Source organism: Lissotriton helveticus, chromosome 6 (genome assembly GCF_964261635.1).
Source record: "Lissotriton helveticus chromosome 6, aLisHel1.1, whole genome shotgun sequence".
Taxonomy (NCBI): domain Eukaryota; kingdom Metazoa; phylum Chordata; class Amphibia; order Caudata; family Salamandridae; genus Lissotriton; species Lissotriton helveticus.
The window spans coordinates 649,476,200-649,494,718 of NC_136067.1; the positions used below are offsets into that span (position 1 = coordinate 649,476,200).

The 18,519-nt window shown below is 40.6% G+C and overlaps 1 protein-coding gene across 1 annotated transcript in view; it reads left to right on the plus strand.

Moving 5' to 3' along the window:
- The window catches only part of LOC144762435 (dynein axonemal heavy chain 5-like), a 1,437,549-nt gene that overhangs the window by 631,104 nt on the left and 787,926 nt on the right, over window positions 1–18,519 (plus strand). Inside the window, exon 44 of the mRNA XM_078647616.1 lies at window positions 1,935–2,069. Within this exon, the coding sequence (XP_078503742.1) occupies window positions 1,935–2,069 (135 nt within the window). The remainder of the gene's footprint in view (window positions 1–1,934; window positions 2,070–18,519) is intronic.

Below are 18,519 nucleotides of genomic sequence, written 5' to 3' on the forward strand. Positions count from 1 at the left end.
ATACACATTAGGATTTTCCTTAATATTTCCAAAACTACTGAATGGATTTACGCCAATTTACAAAAGGGGGCTTTCTGGACCAACAGCTACATTTCTGTCAAATTTGGTGTGATTCCGTTCAGCAGTTCTGGTTGTAGCGATATCTAAAGTTCCTATGGGATTTAACATGGTAAACCCCCTACTTTTTCTCGCCCCCCCTTGACGGATCACCCCAAAACTTTCCATTCGCAACAGCAAACACCTGGACAATTTTTTTTCAGACGTTTTGTGAAGATTCGTCAAATGACACCAAAGACATAGGCAAGTCAAAAAACTTGTCCCATGGTAAATACATCCTAACTATAACTACCTGCTGACGTCCCCCAGCAGGTTTTATGTAGTAATTAATACCATGCCTGTATCTTCGGCCATTATGGCTCAGATGTGTATGCCGAAACCTAATAAAATGTGTTATTAAAGAAAAGGAAACAACACTCCAGACATACTACTCAATGATTTATTGATGAGTTTCAGCTGTTATGCCTTTCTCAGGTTATTTACCTAGTGCCGGGAAGCCTCATGGAACAGTTGCTCCTGCTTTAGAAATTCAACCATTCGTTCATTCAAGCTGGTAAATTGTGAGAAAAAAATGCACCTGTTTACGGCTCAAAAATAAAGTCTGGTTCTCTTCAAGACATTATTATGTGCTTTTGCAGAGATGACGGGAGGTATGCCTCTTCACAGACTATGCAGTGATGTATCAAATGTTGAATACAGCAAATAAATGTTATAAAAATAATAAATATCTCAAACGTATTACAAAAAATTAGATTTGATTTGATAAAGTTGGAGGAACGGTCTGGATGGTGGTTACTTAGGTTAAATTCAGCATCATCAGGCACTGCATTAACGTCCTTATTGAACCATTTGTGGATTACATAAGAGGCTAAGAGAATTTTTCCCTGTCCCATATCCAAGGAAGCAGCTGTTGGACGTATTCACACTTCTTCCCAGCTAGTGCCCCTCGAAACACCACCATGTAAGTATTGGTTGGTGGTATTCTCCTCCCTATTTACACATGGCCTGGTAGGGTGAAAGGATGGTGCTGGTGGCTCCTGGTGATAGCTTTCTTTTTCACTCTCCCTGGATCATTGAGAAGTACCAGTAAAAGTGACAAAGACAAATCCAAAAAAGAGTAAACTATTAAACAATAGCATCAGATAACCTGGAGTTAAAGAAGATATTCAGATTTTTCATCAAGAGAAGGCTAGTAATTCGATGGGCCTATGTGTCTTTTTCTGTGCTGTCAAAATGCATGACTCTAGAAGCACCAGTTATTTCTTTGGGCCTCTCACCATTATTTATGTACTTCCGAGTGCTAGTCAGCCACAGTCGAAACAGACAGAATTTATCAGTCAGGATGCCCTATGAAGAGGGTCTTAAACTTCAAACGTCAGACTCCTGTAGCACCAAGTAAGTAATCAGGTGTAACATCTAAAGGTTTGCCAGGAGTGTCTTCTTCCAGAAATTTGATTTGTGTTTTATCTGCTTTGTCTTCTGGCACTGGCAATTTATGATTTATTAGTGCATTTTACATGTTGGTTTTGATTAGCATGATAGTTTTAGCTGTGTGCTGCTGTCATACTATGATTTCTCCTGTTTGTAATAACAGTAACTAATGACATTTCTAATCTATTTTATGAACCACTATCCCGTTCCTGTTAAGAGATGCAAATGTGTCATTGTTGGTTTCATTTGTTATGTCAAGTTTATGCTCACAGATGTGTAGTTTCCACAGTGGTATTGATGCACTCCAACATCTAATATGTCTTTTGTCATATATATTATCATATTATGTCTGTCATATTGTTAAAAGCACATACATAAAGCACGCCAAGGCTTACATATATTCACTGCTGTGTTACATATTTGGTTCTATGTATTGGATTATCCAGGTTATCATCACTTCTGGAGTGGAGGTGTGGCTTGATAAACTGCAAAATACCATATTCCGAACCATGGACAGTAACATTTGGCAAGTGATCCAGGATGTCAACCAAGGGATGCCTGTAGATGAGTGGACACAAAAGGTGATTATAAGGAAATCAAGCTGTGTACTGTAAGTTGAGAAGGGGCCATGAACCAATCGCACCAGTCCCACAGGTCTTTAGCCATGCAGCAGACTATAAGTAGAATTAAGTAGCTGTTTTACACTCAGAAAATAAGATACTTATGTTGTATTAACTTTTAATTTTCTTGTTTAATCTTAAAATCAATTAATACAACAGAAGTTTTAATCTAGATTAATGGTTTAAGCAGCATCTGTAATAATAATTGTAGTCTCTAACTTGCAAATAATTGGAGTACCATAGTTGAAACATGGTATTTCCATAGTTGTTATAAGTGTCTTGATTGTGGCCTAAAAACCTTAGGAGGCATTGAAAAAATGGTATAATTTATAGACAAATTTAGAGGTCCAAGGAAAGCTAATCCACTCCCATTTTATAACCATATTACAACAATGGAATGCTGGGCACTCAAATGAAGACAAGCGAGTGTCTCAAGGCCAATCATGGCTAGTATAAACTCTCAGTTTCAGCATTACAATGCTTATCTTTCTGTTTTTAAAAAAAAATTCTACCATCACTGGGCGGAATGCTTTAATGGCTTATTAGAATGTTGGGAGCTCCATCAAAGATAATAAAGTGCTCTAGACTTCTAATGGCCAGTAATAGCTCGAAACTCCAACATTACAATGTTTGTTCACAGCTGTTACTGAAATCCACTCGGGCTCTCTGAGGCCTTTGTTTTACAAATTAAAACATTCTGTCCTCTACGGGCGGAATGTACTAATAGTATAGAGCCCTCCGTAGCTGGGTTCTAACGGCCATTAAAGGCCTGATCCCTTGTTGAAGGACCTCACCTTCATCTCAGGCCTTTAACGCTGGGGCGGACCTTTAATTACCTTCTAAGGCTATAATAGATTGCTTGCCTCAAGATATACCAGCTGATAAAGACCCATTGACTAGTTATAGGCTTTTGCATGTGGTCAGGTCAATAACTCTTGAGAATGGCTTTTAACCACCAGCATAGTCCTCAGCAGTGGTCTGAATGGTCGAAAATAAGTCACAGCTATTATCAAAGCCAAAAGTTTATCCTATGTTCCCTCTTGTAGGCCCTCTGTTTGGAATATCATGGAGAACATTTCCTAACTATTGCACTGTCCTTGCCAGTATTTGTTGAAGAAGAAAAGCCCACATGTTTTCAAACATTTTCAAATTTAGAGCACAGCGGGCTGATTTTTTAAATTAACCAATCATAGGAAATTAATTATTTAGCCACTGTTGTTTGCACTACCAGAATATTGAGTTTTTTGCATCAACCTAGAAAATTATTGACTCCAGGAGATCAAAAATAACTATATTATTAAGGTAAGTAAATTTAACTATAGACTCACTAAATATAGGAAAGTCTAGATTTACTATTGGTAACATCTACAGTATGTTGTGACAGTGCTTAGATGTGGAATTAAGAATAATACAATTGTACTTTCCAATATATATACTTACCTTGATCATTTGGTGCTAGTCGATATTCTGCATTCATTATTTTGTAGGGTGATATTTTTTACTTAATTATTCTGCAATTGAACACTATTTTCAATTTGAGGTATCCATGTTTTTATTATGAGGTTTTGCTAAATAACTTACGTGTTGCAAAATTATTTCCACTGGACTGAAATTGTTTAATTTCTTCATGTATTTATTCAGATTGTTTTGTAATCGCATATACACTAAGGTAAAAAAGGACATAACAGTAGAATTAGACATTACAACAACTTATAAATTAACATTTGGATTACATAAATAATTACAATGAAAAAATTATAGCACAAATTACCTGCATAACAATTAACATTGGGTAAACTGCTAGGTTTTTTGCATTTTTGTGTGTATTGAGGCCTTATTAATCATGAGAAGGAGTGGCAATTTCATCGCAGCTCAGTGCATGGTAATGAAAGCAGTCAGGTCTGCACCTCAAAAAAGAATATATTAGGATTCGCTCTCTAAATAACTGTCAGGGAACAATTCACAAATAAGTCGGAAACCCCAGTGAGCATACACATTTGTCTGTGAGTAGCAGCGGTTTGGAGCTGTTATTGTTACTGAAAGCTTCCATTCCCATCCAGTGGAAATTTAAGTTTTGTAATGCAGCTAGAATTTGGACATTACAATCTGCCAGTAGAACTGTATCATACCAATCAAACTGTCTCATGATTTTCATAGCACACTGACACAGATGTATGTAGATGCTGGGCTGAAGTAAATGGAAATTTTCACATGTAATGTACCTTCTGTTGTTATATGTGTAGAATCATTTTTCTTTCTTCCCTCAAACCACTTAAAATATTGGGTTGTTGAATGTCCTTCCCCATATTACTACTGTCACAAAAATCTGGACTCTCTGTGTCAGACCTGTCCTCCTTAGGGTGGTCTTCCTCCAAACCTTTTGCCTGCTTATCTCCTCTTTTTGCTGTATCTTTTTGTTGCCTTAGGACTCTGAGTACTGTATCACTGCTGACCAGTGCTAAAGTGCATGTGCTTCTCCCCTAAATTTAGTGTATTGAACGTTATTTCTCTTACTAGATTCCACCATTATTCACTACTGTGAGGCCTACTCTTCTTATAGTCTAGCATTGGGAATGCCTGAAAACACTTTAAAGCTGTAATCCATGATTAGAAAGGAACAGCTGCATCGTGTTTCATATCTTTGGAAGGGTAATGATAAATCCTCTTTACTAGTAAAATTGGATTTACCATTACTGTTTTAGAAATGGCATTTTTAGAAAGTGGACATTTCTCTGCTTGTACTGCTCTGTGTGTCTTCCAGCCTGTCTCCAATACATGTCTGGGATGCGTGACAGCTACACTTCCCTCTAGACAGCCGCAAACAGAGGAAGGATAGGTGTGACTGAGAAATCCTCTGCATTCATCAATATTCTGAAAGCTCTTCCAGGGCAGGCAGAGAGAGGCGAAGCTGACACTTACACCTGAATAGGCACTGTCCTGTTTCCCACACACAGGGCTGATTGCTCCCCCCCCCCTCCCTCCGCTCCACACAGATAGCCTGGCAGGCAGGGCTGGCATGAAAGGAGACCTGTGCACTTCAAGGGCCTGCTTTGAAGCCACCTTCACTCCGAAGGCACACTTGGATATACGTACTGGGGCTCTGACCCTACCAAGTCAGTTCACAGCTGGACCTGTGAAGAACTCTACCAGGAGTAAGGATTGTTGTGCTACAAGGATTGCCACTCTGACTGCTGCTCTGAAGTAACTGCTTTCAGCTTTGTTGGGCTGCCCTGCTCCCTGTTTATCTCTGCCCTTCTGAGGAGAGGAACTGGACCCATCTCACTTGAACCTAGAGTGACTCCAAGGACTTGCTGGTTTGCCTGCTGTTCTGAAGTCTCAGGGCCATCAAAGACTTCCTGTATCTCTGCAAAAGCACACTGCACTTTGCCATCTGCGAGTCCTACCTTGCCAAGTGGTACCAATCCAGTACTGGGTCTTTGAAAGGTGATTTCTGCTGTTCAGACCCATCGGATACGACGCAGTGCCAACTGCGCTGATTGGAACCGATGCAGTGCCCGTCGATGCCGAGCCAATGCCGATCCAAGGACATCCCTGCGCTGCTCGACGATGACACAGGACCCAACTGTGAGGTTTGATGGCGATGCAGTGCCTGCAACATAAGGGTTTCGACTACGACCCACTGCGAGGCTTGATGTAATCCCTAAACGCTATATGACTCAAAGCACTACTTTTTATTTATTCTTTAAAAATTCATAACACCAGTTCTATTTATTGGATTTTTGTCATTTTGGACTTGAACATTATTCTCTATTTGTCTAAATGTGGGTGCTCTGTGTCAAGCTATTAGAGGGTGAGCACAGGTTATCTTTTATTGTGTATATAGCTTACTCTGATTAGGAATGTGGTCCCTAGTTGGACAGGGTGCATACCTCTGCCAACTAGAGACCCAATTTCGAACAATCTGGGAGTAATTTCGTGCATGGAAAAGTTTTAAATACAATATTGCTTCTGCTAATGAGCCTGTTTAATAGAGGCAAGAGCTTTGAATGATAATCAATAGTCTGATGAACTAGTCTTGCCTGAATCACAGTGATATAATAAACAGCTAAGTAGCACATAGTACATATTATTTTATTGCAACTTATCTAAACTCTGAGAAACTCAATTTATTGTACGTTCTGACGATGCACACATGCTAAAATGTTGAGCACTCACATAACATAGTACTGTGAGCTACAGGTGGAAACTAGTAAGAGACATGAAGTTCTATACACTAAATTGTGTTCTGTAGTTAAATTAAGGTGGTAATATAAGAGAATGGCAGACAAAAGAGAGTAGAAAAAGTGAGCCCTGTCCTTTACGTATAAAATAAACAGTAGCAGTGATGGCAGCTCAGTGATTTAATTGTGGTAATGGAGAGATACTGTTCTTTCGGCTTGTGTGAACATGTTTGTAAAGTTTCTTTATCAGGACTAAGGTACAGAAACCCTCTTTTTTAAAGTTTGGGTTCTTTTAAAGGGGTACATTATTGATATTCAGTTAGGCACATGTTGAGTCAAGTAACAAACGGACAAAGTGTAATTATAAATCAAACTTGGAAAGAGAAAATACTGGTTGATGTAATTTGTATCCATATTAGTGCATCTGGATTTGAATTTAGCTTATTTTGTAAAAACAAGACAGTAAAGACTGCTTAAGTACTGTGGGTATTAGGATAGGATTCATGGATAACCTATTGTATGATATTCATATTTAGATTAGTAGATTTGATGACAGCAAATGTCCATATTATTAGCTTCTACTTTAAACATACACTACTTGTTGTGCATCTGTGTATGTCACAATGCTTCTTACCCTATTCTGGGATCGTTTTTGTTGCTTTGAAATTACATTTGTATGTACAGCAGTAAGTGCCTTAAATCACCTCCCAACACCAGTGTACAAAACTACATTATGCAGTCAGCCTGTTTTTTTTTTTAAAAGTGTACTTGAGTGCTCTGTATAATAAATCGTCTCTATCAACTATTTAATTGGTTGTAATAAAACGTTTTGATTAACGTGTATGGTATGCTTTTTTTTATAAAAATGTAATTGGCAGGAACTAAGTAGTATACTTCAATTTATCAATTTCTGTTCCAGCCTTTATTGATTATTCTGTTTAGCAGACGCAATATTGAAAATCCCTTTATAATCTTTCTATATAAACACAATAATGGACAGACCCTCTTTTTTAAAAGAAAAACATTTTCATTGGTTTTAATACACAGCATCCAAATGGTACATAGCATTAGTATATTAGGAAGGTACGAGCAAGCTCGCCACGACTTCAACATTACGACCGAGCCTGAAAGCAGCAATATATGCAACATAGTATTGCAGCTCGTACTTGTGTTGCAGGCTTCAAGCCTCTCACCCTCTTTGTTTGGCACTTACATCAAGGTCACCTGGGTGCACATCTCCAGAAATGGATCATGGTATAGATGGACAGGACTCCAATTGTATACCTCTTTAATCAGCCCAGCCCTTCCAAATTTTGCAGTGTTTCTGGAGACACCTTCTCGCCAGATCGATCAGTCGTTCCAACCCCATACAGTAATCTATGCCTTTGGCCCACTGCCCGACCTAGAGAGCCTCAGCGTCCTTCCATGTGTGCACCACATCTGTTTTAGCGATAGTCAGGCACAGCCACAGCAATCTTTTCTGATATTTGTTGCCTCCGAGGTCAACTGCAATGTACAAGAGAATACGTTTGGGATCTCTGGGTACATTTCAACCCAACACTCCCTCTAAGCTTCCCAGGACCCCATTCCAAAAGTGTGAGAGTGCTGGGCAATCCCAGAACATGTGGGGTATGATCCTATGTGGATCGTTGCTTCGCAAAAAGTTCCCTGAGACTATTAATCCCATGCAGTGCTCTGGTGAGATTTGTGTGATGCAACAGCTTGAGCTATATCAATCAGAATTGGGAGGCTTTTACCACTCCTCTGTCGCCTCCCGCCAGTCCTCGCGATCCATTGGTCCACAGACAACAGCCACACTCAACCCTTGCCATTGGATCAGTTAAGTGTTGAAGAAACATTTTATAAATGTCTAATAATTTATGATCTTAAATATTTGTTTGTAGAATTTGTGGACAGTCCGTCTTGTGGTTGCACATTGGTCCTTCCTGTAAGGACATGGAAGTGTGGGTATAGTTTAGAAAATATAAGTGAATATCGACATGGTTATGACTCTTTGCTTCAGTGGACCATGTAACCCCCAAGTCCACTTTCCTAATACTTTTTTACAATTTTGTAGTTTTGTTACACCCAAGCCCACTCCTTAGTACTTTATTTAACTTTGTAGTTTTTTTAGATCACATTATTTTATCCAGGAGGGTGACAGAGCAGTTTACAATAATTGTTACTTATATGTAACTGTGTTCTTTGGAAAAAAAACTGATTATGATAGACATATACCTCATAAAATCAAAATGCAAACTATTCTTTTGCCTTAACGCAAACTTTTAAGTAAGAAGACAATACAAATCGAGTAAGAAAATAGAGGATTATCAGTTTGCATAATAGGCTGGTAGAAAAACAGGAAACTTTATCTACAGTAATAGATCAGATAAAGAAAAAATATTTTAAACTACAACCAAGAGGGGAAAGGTACGTAACAGTATCATTATCAGTTATCAGCAGTGTATGTTAAACATACTGCCAGCATATTAAGCGTTAAGTCAAGTTTAATAGATGGTATTTTAGTTTTGGTGTGAATATTTGAAATGAGTTGGCAAGTTGTATGTGTATGGGATGGGCATTCCATATCTTGGGCACATTTCCAGAAAAGGTACACTTGAGGATAGACTTTTTTTAAGTCAGATGGTTTGAAAATTGATTCTCTGGGTCATTGCTTCCATGGAATCACATCCTACTCTATCCTTGGCGTGCATACATTTGACAGAAACTCTGCAGTCGTAAGTGACATCTCTGCACAGAACAATTTCTAGATACTACTATTGTGAATCAGGCATTTGACTCTCAAGTTTACAGTTTTTCCATGATTTCACGCACTGAAAAGATTTAGAAAATTGTGACCTGATTGAGCGGAGACAAGGAGAGAATTCTTCGGCTAACAGAAAGAAACTGGAGACAGCACCCCTCTGCTTCCCAACTAAAACTCCTCCGAAAGACCAGAAATGCATTCAACAAGAACACCCTTAAAGCAGTAAAAGAGTTCTTTAGCTCGGAACTGGTACACGCTAAGAACAGACCTCGTAAGCTCTTTGAAATAGTTAAACATCAATCAAACAAACTGGCTAAAATCTCCAAAGAAACTTCAAAATCCCTAATAACCTGTGTGGAGTTGTCCTCCTTTACAGCCAAAATTAATTCCTTCAGAAACTAGCTTAATTCCGCTACCAACATCCGACCCCCTCTTCCCGGGACCCATCTCTCTATTCATCCCCCCCAAGCAACACCCAAAAACCAAGCGCACTGGTCCACTTTCAAGTTATATGACGACCATTCCATCTTGAAAATTCTATCCTCCATAAACCCGAATAACCAGTTTAATGACCCACTCCCGTCTAACTACTTGGCCGTGACCTACCAATTTATCATTCCCATTTGGACTACAATAATCAACGCTTCCCTACTACAAGGTTACATACCTGACTCTCTAAAAGCCAGTCAAGTCATTCCATCTTAAAAAAAAACACCTTGAATACTGTTATTCCAGATAGCTTCAGACCAATATCCAATATTCCACTTCTAGCGAAAGTACTTGAGGAATTTGTGCAACATCAACTGAGTCAACACGTTGCTAATTTCAACTTGCTAGATGAATACCAATCTGGTTTCAGGCCTGGTCACAACACTGACACTACTATTCTCCATATCGTAGATGATGCTCTTCAAGCCCTCGACTAAGGCAAACATGTCTCTTAATTCTATTGGACCTATCTTCGCATTGGACACACTCAACCATGAGGAGCTACTTGAACACCTTGAATTCAGGATGGAAGTAGGGGGAACCGCTCGCCTTCCTCCGAAACCACTCCCAGAGATTCTTAGTCAACAGTAATCTATCTGCCCCCTCCCCGATAACAATCGGAGTCCCCCAAGGCTCAACTCTCTCCCCAACTCTCTTCAACCTCTACCTTGAACTGTTAGCTGAAATACTGCGTACCCCCAACATCTCTTTTCATATGTATGCCGATGATACTCAGATCCATCAAAATCTCATCCCTAGAGGAGATAAACTCTGTGAATGAGGCCCTAAAGCTGACTGTACAATGTCTCGCCAGCAACCAGCTCAAACTAAATGCACAAAAAATGGAGTTCCTTCTAATCCCCCACCCTAAAAGTACCACTGACATTCTGGAATGGACCAAGTTGATCACAGCACTAAACTGCACACCAACCATAGTGGAATCAGTCAAATCTCTCGGAAAAACCCTGGACAACAACCTGAATATGCAAGACCACATCAACTCGATGGCCAAAAATTCCACGTTTCACTTGAGGTACTTGAGGAACTAAAACCATTCCTTAATGCTTCAGACCTAAAAATGGCAGTTCAGGCATTAGTTGTCTCCAGAATCGAATACTGATGCTTAACCCTCTCTGGCCTACCCAAGATCAGTTCGGCCCCCCGAAAAGCTTACTTCAACATCGCTGCAAAACTCTTAACAGGTTTTAAAAAAATGCAACCACATCTCACCGCACCTGAAGGCACTGAACTGCTTTCTTTTAAAGCCAAAATCCAACTCAAAGTAGCATGTATCACGCACAAAGAGCTACACTCGAATTCCCCTGCATATCTTGCCCAGAAAATCGTGGTTTCTGGAGGAGCCAGAAACTCCCGGTGCACCAAAGACTTTGTGCTCCAATCACACTGCTTCCCAAAGGAAAAAACATACAATCGAGTCTTCTCTGGGGCCACACCAAGAATCTGGAACTCGCTGCCACCTAATATCAGAAGAATACCCTCTCTGTCAATATTCAAAAAGGAACCTAAAACCATCCTAATGGGCAAAATCCGCCCATAAATCTCATTCATTGCACACGCCACAAATTGGCATAGCTTTATGTTCTCTGCTCATTCTTGATTGTTTTTGTTTTTGTTATGACAAATGTAAAGCTGGATATCTCTGCAAAGTGCTCTCATGTTCGCCGCTCTGAATATTGTGAATATCCTGTTGCTTCCCAAGTCTATTTACTTCCATCTATTCCTACCTATGTTGTTGTCTATTTAAAACTTGTATACAACGTGTTATCCCTGTAAAGCACTCTGATACCCTAACGGTTCACGTTTGCGTGCTATAAAACAATAAGTAAATAAATAAATAAATAAATAGAGAGAGAGTGAGTAGCAATGAAGTGAGAAAGCAGGCAAGACATTTTTTTGGGTGGTAGGCGCATCATCAAAATGGCTTGCCTATTGCACAATATTGTTCATGCTTCCTTTCTTGCACTACTTTTTCCAAACTGAAATGTACTGAGATTTCTGCTTTCTCAGTAACGCTGCACTCTCCTCAAACCTCTTACTTAAAAGAAATTAATAATGGTTCAATCCTTTTCTGGTGGTATTCAACACTTACTTTTCTCTGCACTAATATGTCCATCCCTGCCTTCTAATCTGGACTTAAACGTCTCTCAAAAAATGTGGACCTGATTTACAAAGGTAAACTTACACTTTGTAGTATGTTTACCACTGTTTTGGTATTCACAAACGAGTAAAACTTTACTATTAGTAATCTTAATGTTGTGACTGATAGCTCGCTCTGGCATGAAGCCTGCCTGATTAAGGCAAACAGGCCTTGTCAGTAATGGATTAGGGAAGTTGGTAATAATGTGTGCCAGAATCTCAGCAACAAAATTTGTGAACAACAGACAATGGTAGAAGGAGCACAGCCTGCTATCACTGCCGGGTTACTGCTTCTCTGGTTGTGTTAGGTAGTGGTGCTTTGTCTATGGATGCTTCATACATTTCTAACAAATGTGGTGCAATTGTTGCCTTAATCTTCCATGGTGAAGCATTTGACAGCGATCTTCACCTCCTCTTGAGTGATAGTTTTAATTAAGTGCTATCTATAAGCATTGTCTAACCATGCCTTGGTCAAGTAATCAATAAACTGGACAACCAGAGTTGATAAAGATTTTGAGGCATAGAGGGCAGTATAATACTTGATTAGTACATGAAAGATGCTCTCACTAGTGTGACCCTCTAAACCAAATGAGTTTTTCACTTTCAGGATTGCAAGACCACTCAAGCCAGTGTTGCTTACTGTTGGGTCGTACCTATTGTTGTTGCCTAGGAAACTGACTCCTCTGTTTGTTGATTCATAAAAAGCTAGAATTGTAGAATCTAGTGTTACCAGGAGGCCTTTCCTGCCTAACCTAACATGTTCTGGATCTTCAATTATAGCCTCCATGTATGTAAATCATACTGTAAAGTCTTCAGATGCTCACTTCTTCTGCCATGCAAGCACTTCATTTACATATTTTGAAGGCCATGCAACACCATTCTCTTTCATGTACCAAAGCAACAGTATTATCAAAAGATTTATGGTGAATGAATGGTCCTTTGCATTGAATATTGAGTTATATAACTTCTCAGCTGGAAAGCACCATAAACACCACATAAATGTGGTTGTGTACTGTCATCATTATTGGTGAATGGCCCGAAAACTTCTTCAGAAGCTCAGTGGCTCTGATCTAGTCGACATTATCTTTGGAGTTATTCATTAGTTGTTATGATACAGAGCTCTATGGACCTTTGACTAATATGCAAATGCTCCTCTAACTGTGTTTGTGCTTCCATATGGTCACTAGATTCAGTATATCAATAATCTGCAGGATTCCTTTTGCTGCTCCTAACAAGGTACTGCCTGAAGGCCTGGATTGATTGAGCTTTTTACTCACTTCAGTATTGAAGTCTCTTTCCATATATTGTGTCCATGTAGTTCACATAGTTTGTACAGAATGTTGTCATAAAACTCAAGGAAGCAGATATGGGACCTATGTGTTTACCAGCATGAGCATGAAAGCATTCTGTGCATCGGCATGGATTGAGAAAATCTATGAAATGTAGACCCCTTTTCTGCAGTATTGCAACTACACTTGAGTATGTGTCATAGAATGTGAAACCTCTATTAGAGCTATTAATGGGACTTACTGAGGGACAAATGCGTTGCCTGAAGCAACCTGAAGCATGACCAAATTAGATTGGTCCTAGTCCTGGATGTGTCTAACTTCTCTGGGATCATTCCATCTTAATAATCAGACTTCTACATCTCTGGGACTCAGGGCTAACTACCACAAATAAGGCTAATGAGAGTGTCATTTTATAAATCCCACATGCCACTCCTGAGTATAGTGCTGTCAACATCCTTACAACCATCCAACTGTTGCTGTCTTCAATCAAACAAGTAACGTATTAACTGTCCACCCCTACCATACTGATGCCCTTCTCATATAACAACAACTCAAATGGGTATACAGCTGAATCAGTTGGAGCCCTCCACTATCCAGGCTGCATGAAAGACAATGAATACATGATCATCCACAACAGAGTGCCTGTCCAATTTCTCATGTGTAAATATTTAGATGAGGTCATGGGCTTTAAGTCTGCCCAGTATTGGAGAAAATGGTCAATAAACAATTGGTTAACTTTCTAGAAACCAACAATCTTTTGGATACATCCCAGACTGGCTAAGAGCCTCTAATAGCGTGGAAGTCACCTGCTGAAAATCCTGCACAAAAAAGGATAACTCTCGAAAGCCCTTCAATGGTCTAACTCCTTCCTTTGCAACAGAACCCAAAAACTCAAATGGGCCCTCTCTCTTCCAGCTCAACAAAACATCAACTATGGTGTCACGCAGGGAGCCTCTTTAAGTCCAAACCTTTTTAATGTCTATGTCTCTTCATTTGCTAAGATCGTCAGGAAATGGGGCTTTAATGTCTGCTCCTATGCAGATGATACAAAGATACTAGTTGCCTTCGAGGAAAAACATGAGGACACCAGAAATAACCTGGTCAACTGCCTCTCAGAAACAGCAACTTGAATGATGGAGCACTGTCTGAAGCTGAATGCTGAGAAGTCTGAAATCCTACTCTTCCTAGGGCTCACTTACTCTGGAATGACACCTGGTGGCCTCAGTCCCTAGGAGCCTCCTCGGAACCTAAACGTGTTGCAAAAAAGCTGAACTTACTGATTGACAATGCATTAACCATGCAAGACCAAGTGTGAGCATTATGCGTAAAAAGGTTCGCTATGCTAAAACTATTAAGAAGATTATTCTCATGGATATCCATAAACTAGACTACGGGAATGCTCTTTATGTCATGCCTGAGTATCTTTTCTCTCGACTGCAAGTGATCCAAAATGCCGCTGCCAAGTAGTTTGCAACAAAAGCAAATACAGCTCAGCATCAGAATGTTTGAGGGAACTCCGCTGGTTACTTGTGTGTCAAAGGGCCAACTTTAAGATACTGTGTTTTGCACACAGAGCGCTACACAAATGCGGTCCATGAATATTGCAGGACAAAATCGAATTTTACATTCCCACACAAAAACTGAGGTCATGAAACCATGCCCTGGCTTAAACAAACGTATTAAGAAAGCTAGGGCAGGGGGTCGTTCCTTTTCCAATCTGGCCGCTGTCAATTGGAATGAGCTTCCCTTAAACCTTCGCCTTATGAACGAATACATACCGTTCAGGAAGAAGCTGAAAACATGGCTATTTCCCAGAATATAGATACCAGCACCTGCAGCCCCTTATCATAGCTCCCTCTGCTCCTAGATGATCAGTCCTCCACTACCACTACCTCTTTCTCAGGAAAACGCTTCCTAGCGCCTTGATATTCCTTGGGATGAATGTTGTGTTTAATAAACACAAATACAAATACAACCACATCAGTGACCATACAAAACCACTCAATATCACAGGATTAAGTATGCACAATTTACAGTAGTCACCACCAGTAGCCCACCTGTAGTCCACTTAAGCCTATTAAAACACAGGCCCCAGAAGTGTGTAAAAATCACTGTCCACAGTTGACCTGGGTCTGGAGTGGTTTTAGGCTGACAGTGATGGAGTGCAGGTCAAGTACACCATGCATGTTATCTCAATTAAAGGTTTACCTTTCAGACTTAGGGCCTGATTACATGTTTGGCTGTCCGACCACTGTACTGCCGTGGAGGTGGTCCGAAGAAGACCCACGTGGCACCGGTCTCTTGTCTGCCGTAGTACGATGTCTCCAATGGCTGATGGCGGTCTTTCTGACAGCAGTGAATATTTTTACATATTTGTTGATGCATGTGGGTATATTCTGACTTCACACGTGTTGAATATACACATATGCATGGCATGTGGAAAAATACCTTTTACCCATTGCTGGAGTCTGGACCATGTGTGCCCAGTCCAGTCAATGGGTACATACTACAAAACAGACTTACCTCGATTTCGGCACCAAAAGGGTCGTTTTTACTGGGGTCAAGATGTTGCTGTAAAGAGGGGACCTGTGTGCAGGCATCCACGTCTGAGACTGAAGGAAAGAAAGGGAAATGGGTGAGTTTGCACACCAAATCCTTCATTACTGAGGACTCGAAGCAGGCAATTTTCACCACACGGTTGGCTCGTTGGAAAGCCAACTCGTAATTCGGACAGCTGAGAAACGTCTCTGTACCGCCCTATGGCAGCTGCTTCCCCTACCGATGCCACAGCTCTGGTGGTCTTTCATTCTGAAATCTGACAACATCGTAATACGGTGGGCAGATCGCTTAGTTGGCGGCAGTGAAGCAAAACTTGTAATCAGGCACTTAGTCTCTTAAATGAAAGTCAAATTCTTCCAGCTTGGCAAGGTCCAAGGCTGTGGCCATCCAGGGTTTCTTGAAGTCTCATATGTTGCTGAGCTCCTTCTGAAGCCACTGGGTTCGGTACCAAAAAATGCGATTGGGACAAGCCTGGATTTTGTAGCTCCTGAGGTTGCTTTGTGGATTGGATAGACTGCCGCCTTGTCCCAGTCCAATATTTTAGCTTTGGATTTAGTAACTTATTTGTAAGTCAAAATCCTCCAACAGGGTAAGACTGGAAGCTGTAGCAGGGCATGGCAGGGCTCCATAAAGCCAGATACCTTTGATGTGATGCCCCTCGGAAACATTTTAGTGTGGTGAAAAGCTCTGAGTGGGACATACTTGGTTTTCCTGCCCGTCTTGGTTGCGACGTCACTGGGCAAGCCACAGCAACTTGTCCTGGGTCTCCATACGTGGAAAGAAATGACCACCTCCAAACTTTTTTCAAATTCTGGTAAGTTCCTTATTGTCAGTTCTATTGTCCCTTAGTTCCTCAGGGCAGGGTTCTAGACACCTGGTCTCTTTCTAACCATGTCTCCTGCAGGATTCAGCCCTCTTCGAACAACTGGAATCAGAAATCCTTCTACCCTTTTTGTGTCACTGAAGCCGGCAACCAGGAGACATTGCTTCGCCCTTGAAGTATAGTTTAAGTCACTAGGTGCCAGATGGAATCAGCAGCAGCAAGAGTCAGGAGTGTTCCTGCAGGGCCTTCTTTGTTCATGTGGAGTTTTCACAGGTTAAGGAATGTTCTGAGGGGGTGTTGGGGAGGGTCAGATGTTTGCCTGTGCACTACCGATTGATTAGAGAAATTCTACCACCAAAGTGTAGTTAATTTCTCACAACTCCCATCTTCTTTTGAAACACTTCCTCTTGGTCTTACTGTAAAATTACACAGGAGCCCCTGTGTCAAGATGTCGGTACTCAGCTGCCACCAGACACGCGTGTCTTCAATTCTCTAGCCACTCCCCTAGTAGATGAGCTCTCCTTCAATCTAACAGGGTCAAAGTGGGATCTTCTCTACTGTGATTAAAGTCAGGGGGTTTAGGAGGGTAATGGAAAGTAATAGGAGAAGCATCTGTAAGTCAAGAGAGTACTGAAGCTCCCCTTTGTTCTCCCAACTGTTCTTGACTACTACCAGATAGCTAATCCATGCGATGTGGTCTTTGGTTAACACCCATTTGCTCTTCCTGGTTCCAGAGGCAATCTATTGGCCCCTGAGCTGTTAACTCTCCTAGGCAAGGATGGGTGATCCAGCTCTGGAGGTAATAAGTAACAAAACTAGTTTTAGGCCAATTTTGGCACAGTCTGCACAAATTACGTGTATACAAAGTTACTTTTCCACTATGTTATCAAACATCTGATTTCACTGTTAAATCAAATTTTGGAAAATGTATAGGAAATAGCTTTGAAGCATTTGCTAGCATTTCCTTAAGCAGAGATGGCAAATAAAGATTTAATCCTAGCAGTACCTATTGAGGCAAAGCTGTAGCAAGGCCTACACAGTGAAATAGATTTGAGTTTCACACTTTCAGGACAATTTATTAATATATACAAATAGGCTTTCTATGTGGCAAAGGCACTTTTCCCTCCCATGTGTTACTGGAGTGCATTTAAACTGCAATCCAGCCAGAGCCCAGTGGTGCCCCTGGCAGTCATAATTTGTGTCATATATGTGAGTGCTAAATAAAGACAGCATAGTCCACATAAGACATTTAACATTCACTTTCCACACCACTAGTGCATTTTCTGCCCCTATAGGTTAGTTAAGCATACCAACTGAATGAAATCAATTTTACCACTTCCATTTTAAGTCAAGTGCACATGCACTGTGGCACATATTAACAGTGTCATAGGGCGGAGTCCTAGTACCAGAAAATATAGCCTCCAGGAAAGGCAAATAAATCTGCAGTGATCATGAAGAAAAGGCAGATTTGCTACACCAATATTCCCAAATGGAAGCACACACATGTGCAGACTGGAACCTAAAACGTGAAGCCTCGTCATCGATGATGTCATAGCTAGAAGTTATCGTTTACTGAACAGAATACAAGTTATAGTCACTGACCAGTAACACTTAATAATGTGTAAAATGTCTGGTAACTAGCACAGTTCCACAGTTGTGGCCTTAGAGCACATCTTTTCTGAGACTACAACAGAAACAAGGGATCTGGAAGTCATTTCAAATTCCTGGTGTTTTCTGGTCCACCTTGATTTGCCGTTGTATTACCATCCTGCAGACCATTTCTGCCAACTGTGTCCTTGCAGAGATGGGGATTTGCAAATTTGGTAGCTGCAGTAGGACCAGTGAAGAAGTATACTTTATGCTTGTGCTAAATGTTTTGCTGACAAGCTTTCACATGGCATATGTGACTCCTTGCTATGTACGTTTTTTATTACCCAATGCAGATGCTCTTCTGGCTTCCTGGCCTTTCGCTGTAAATTAGGGTAACTTGAGAAATAAGACCCGTGAAGCTGTAGATCCCCTTTTACTCTGGACATAAACAACCCAGCATCATGTATTGTGTAAATAATTTGGGAACTTTGCAATGATGGGCCTGAAGGGATACCCAGAAAGGGCCTAGCGACCAGCAAGCAAAGTACTCTTTCAG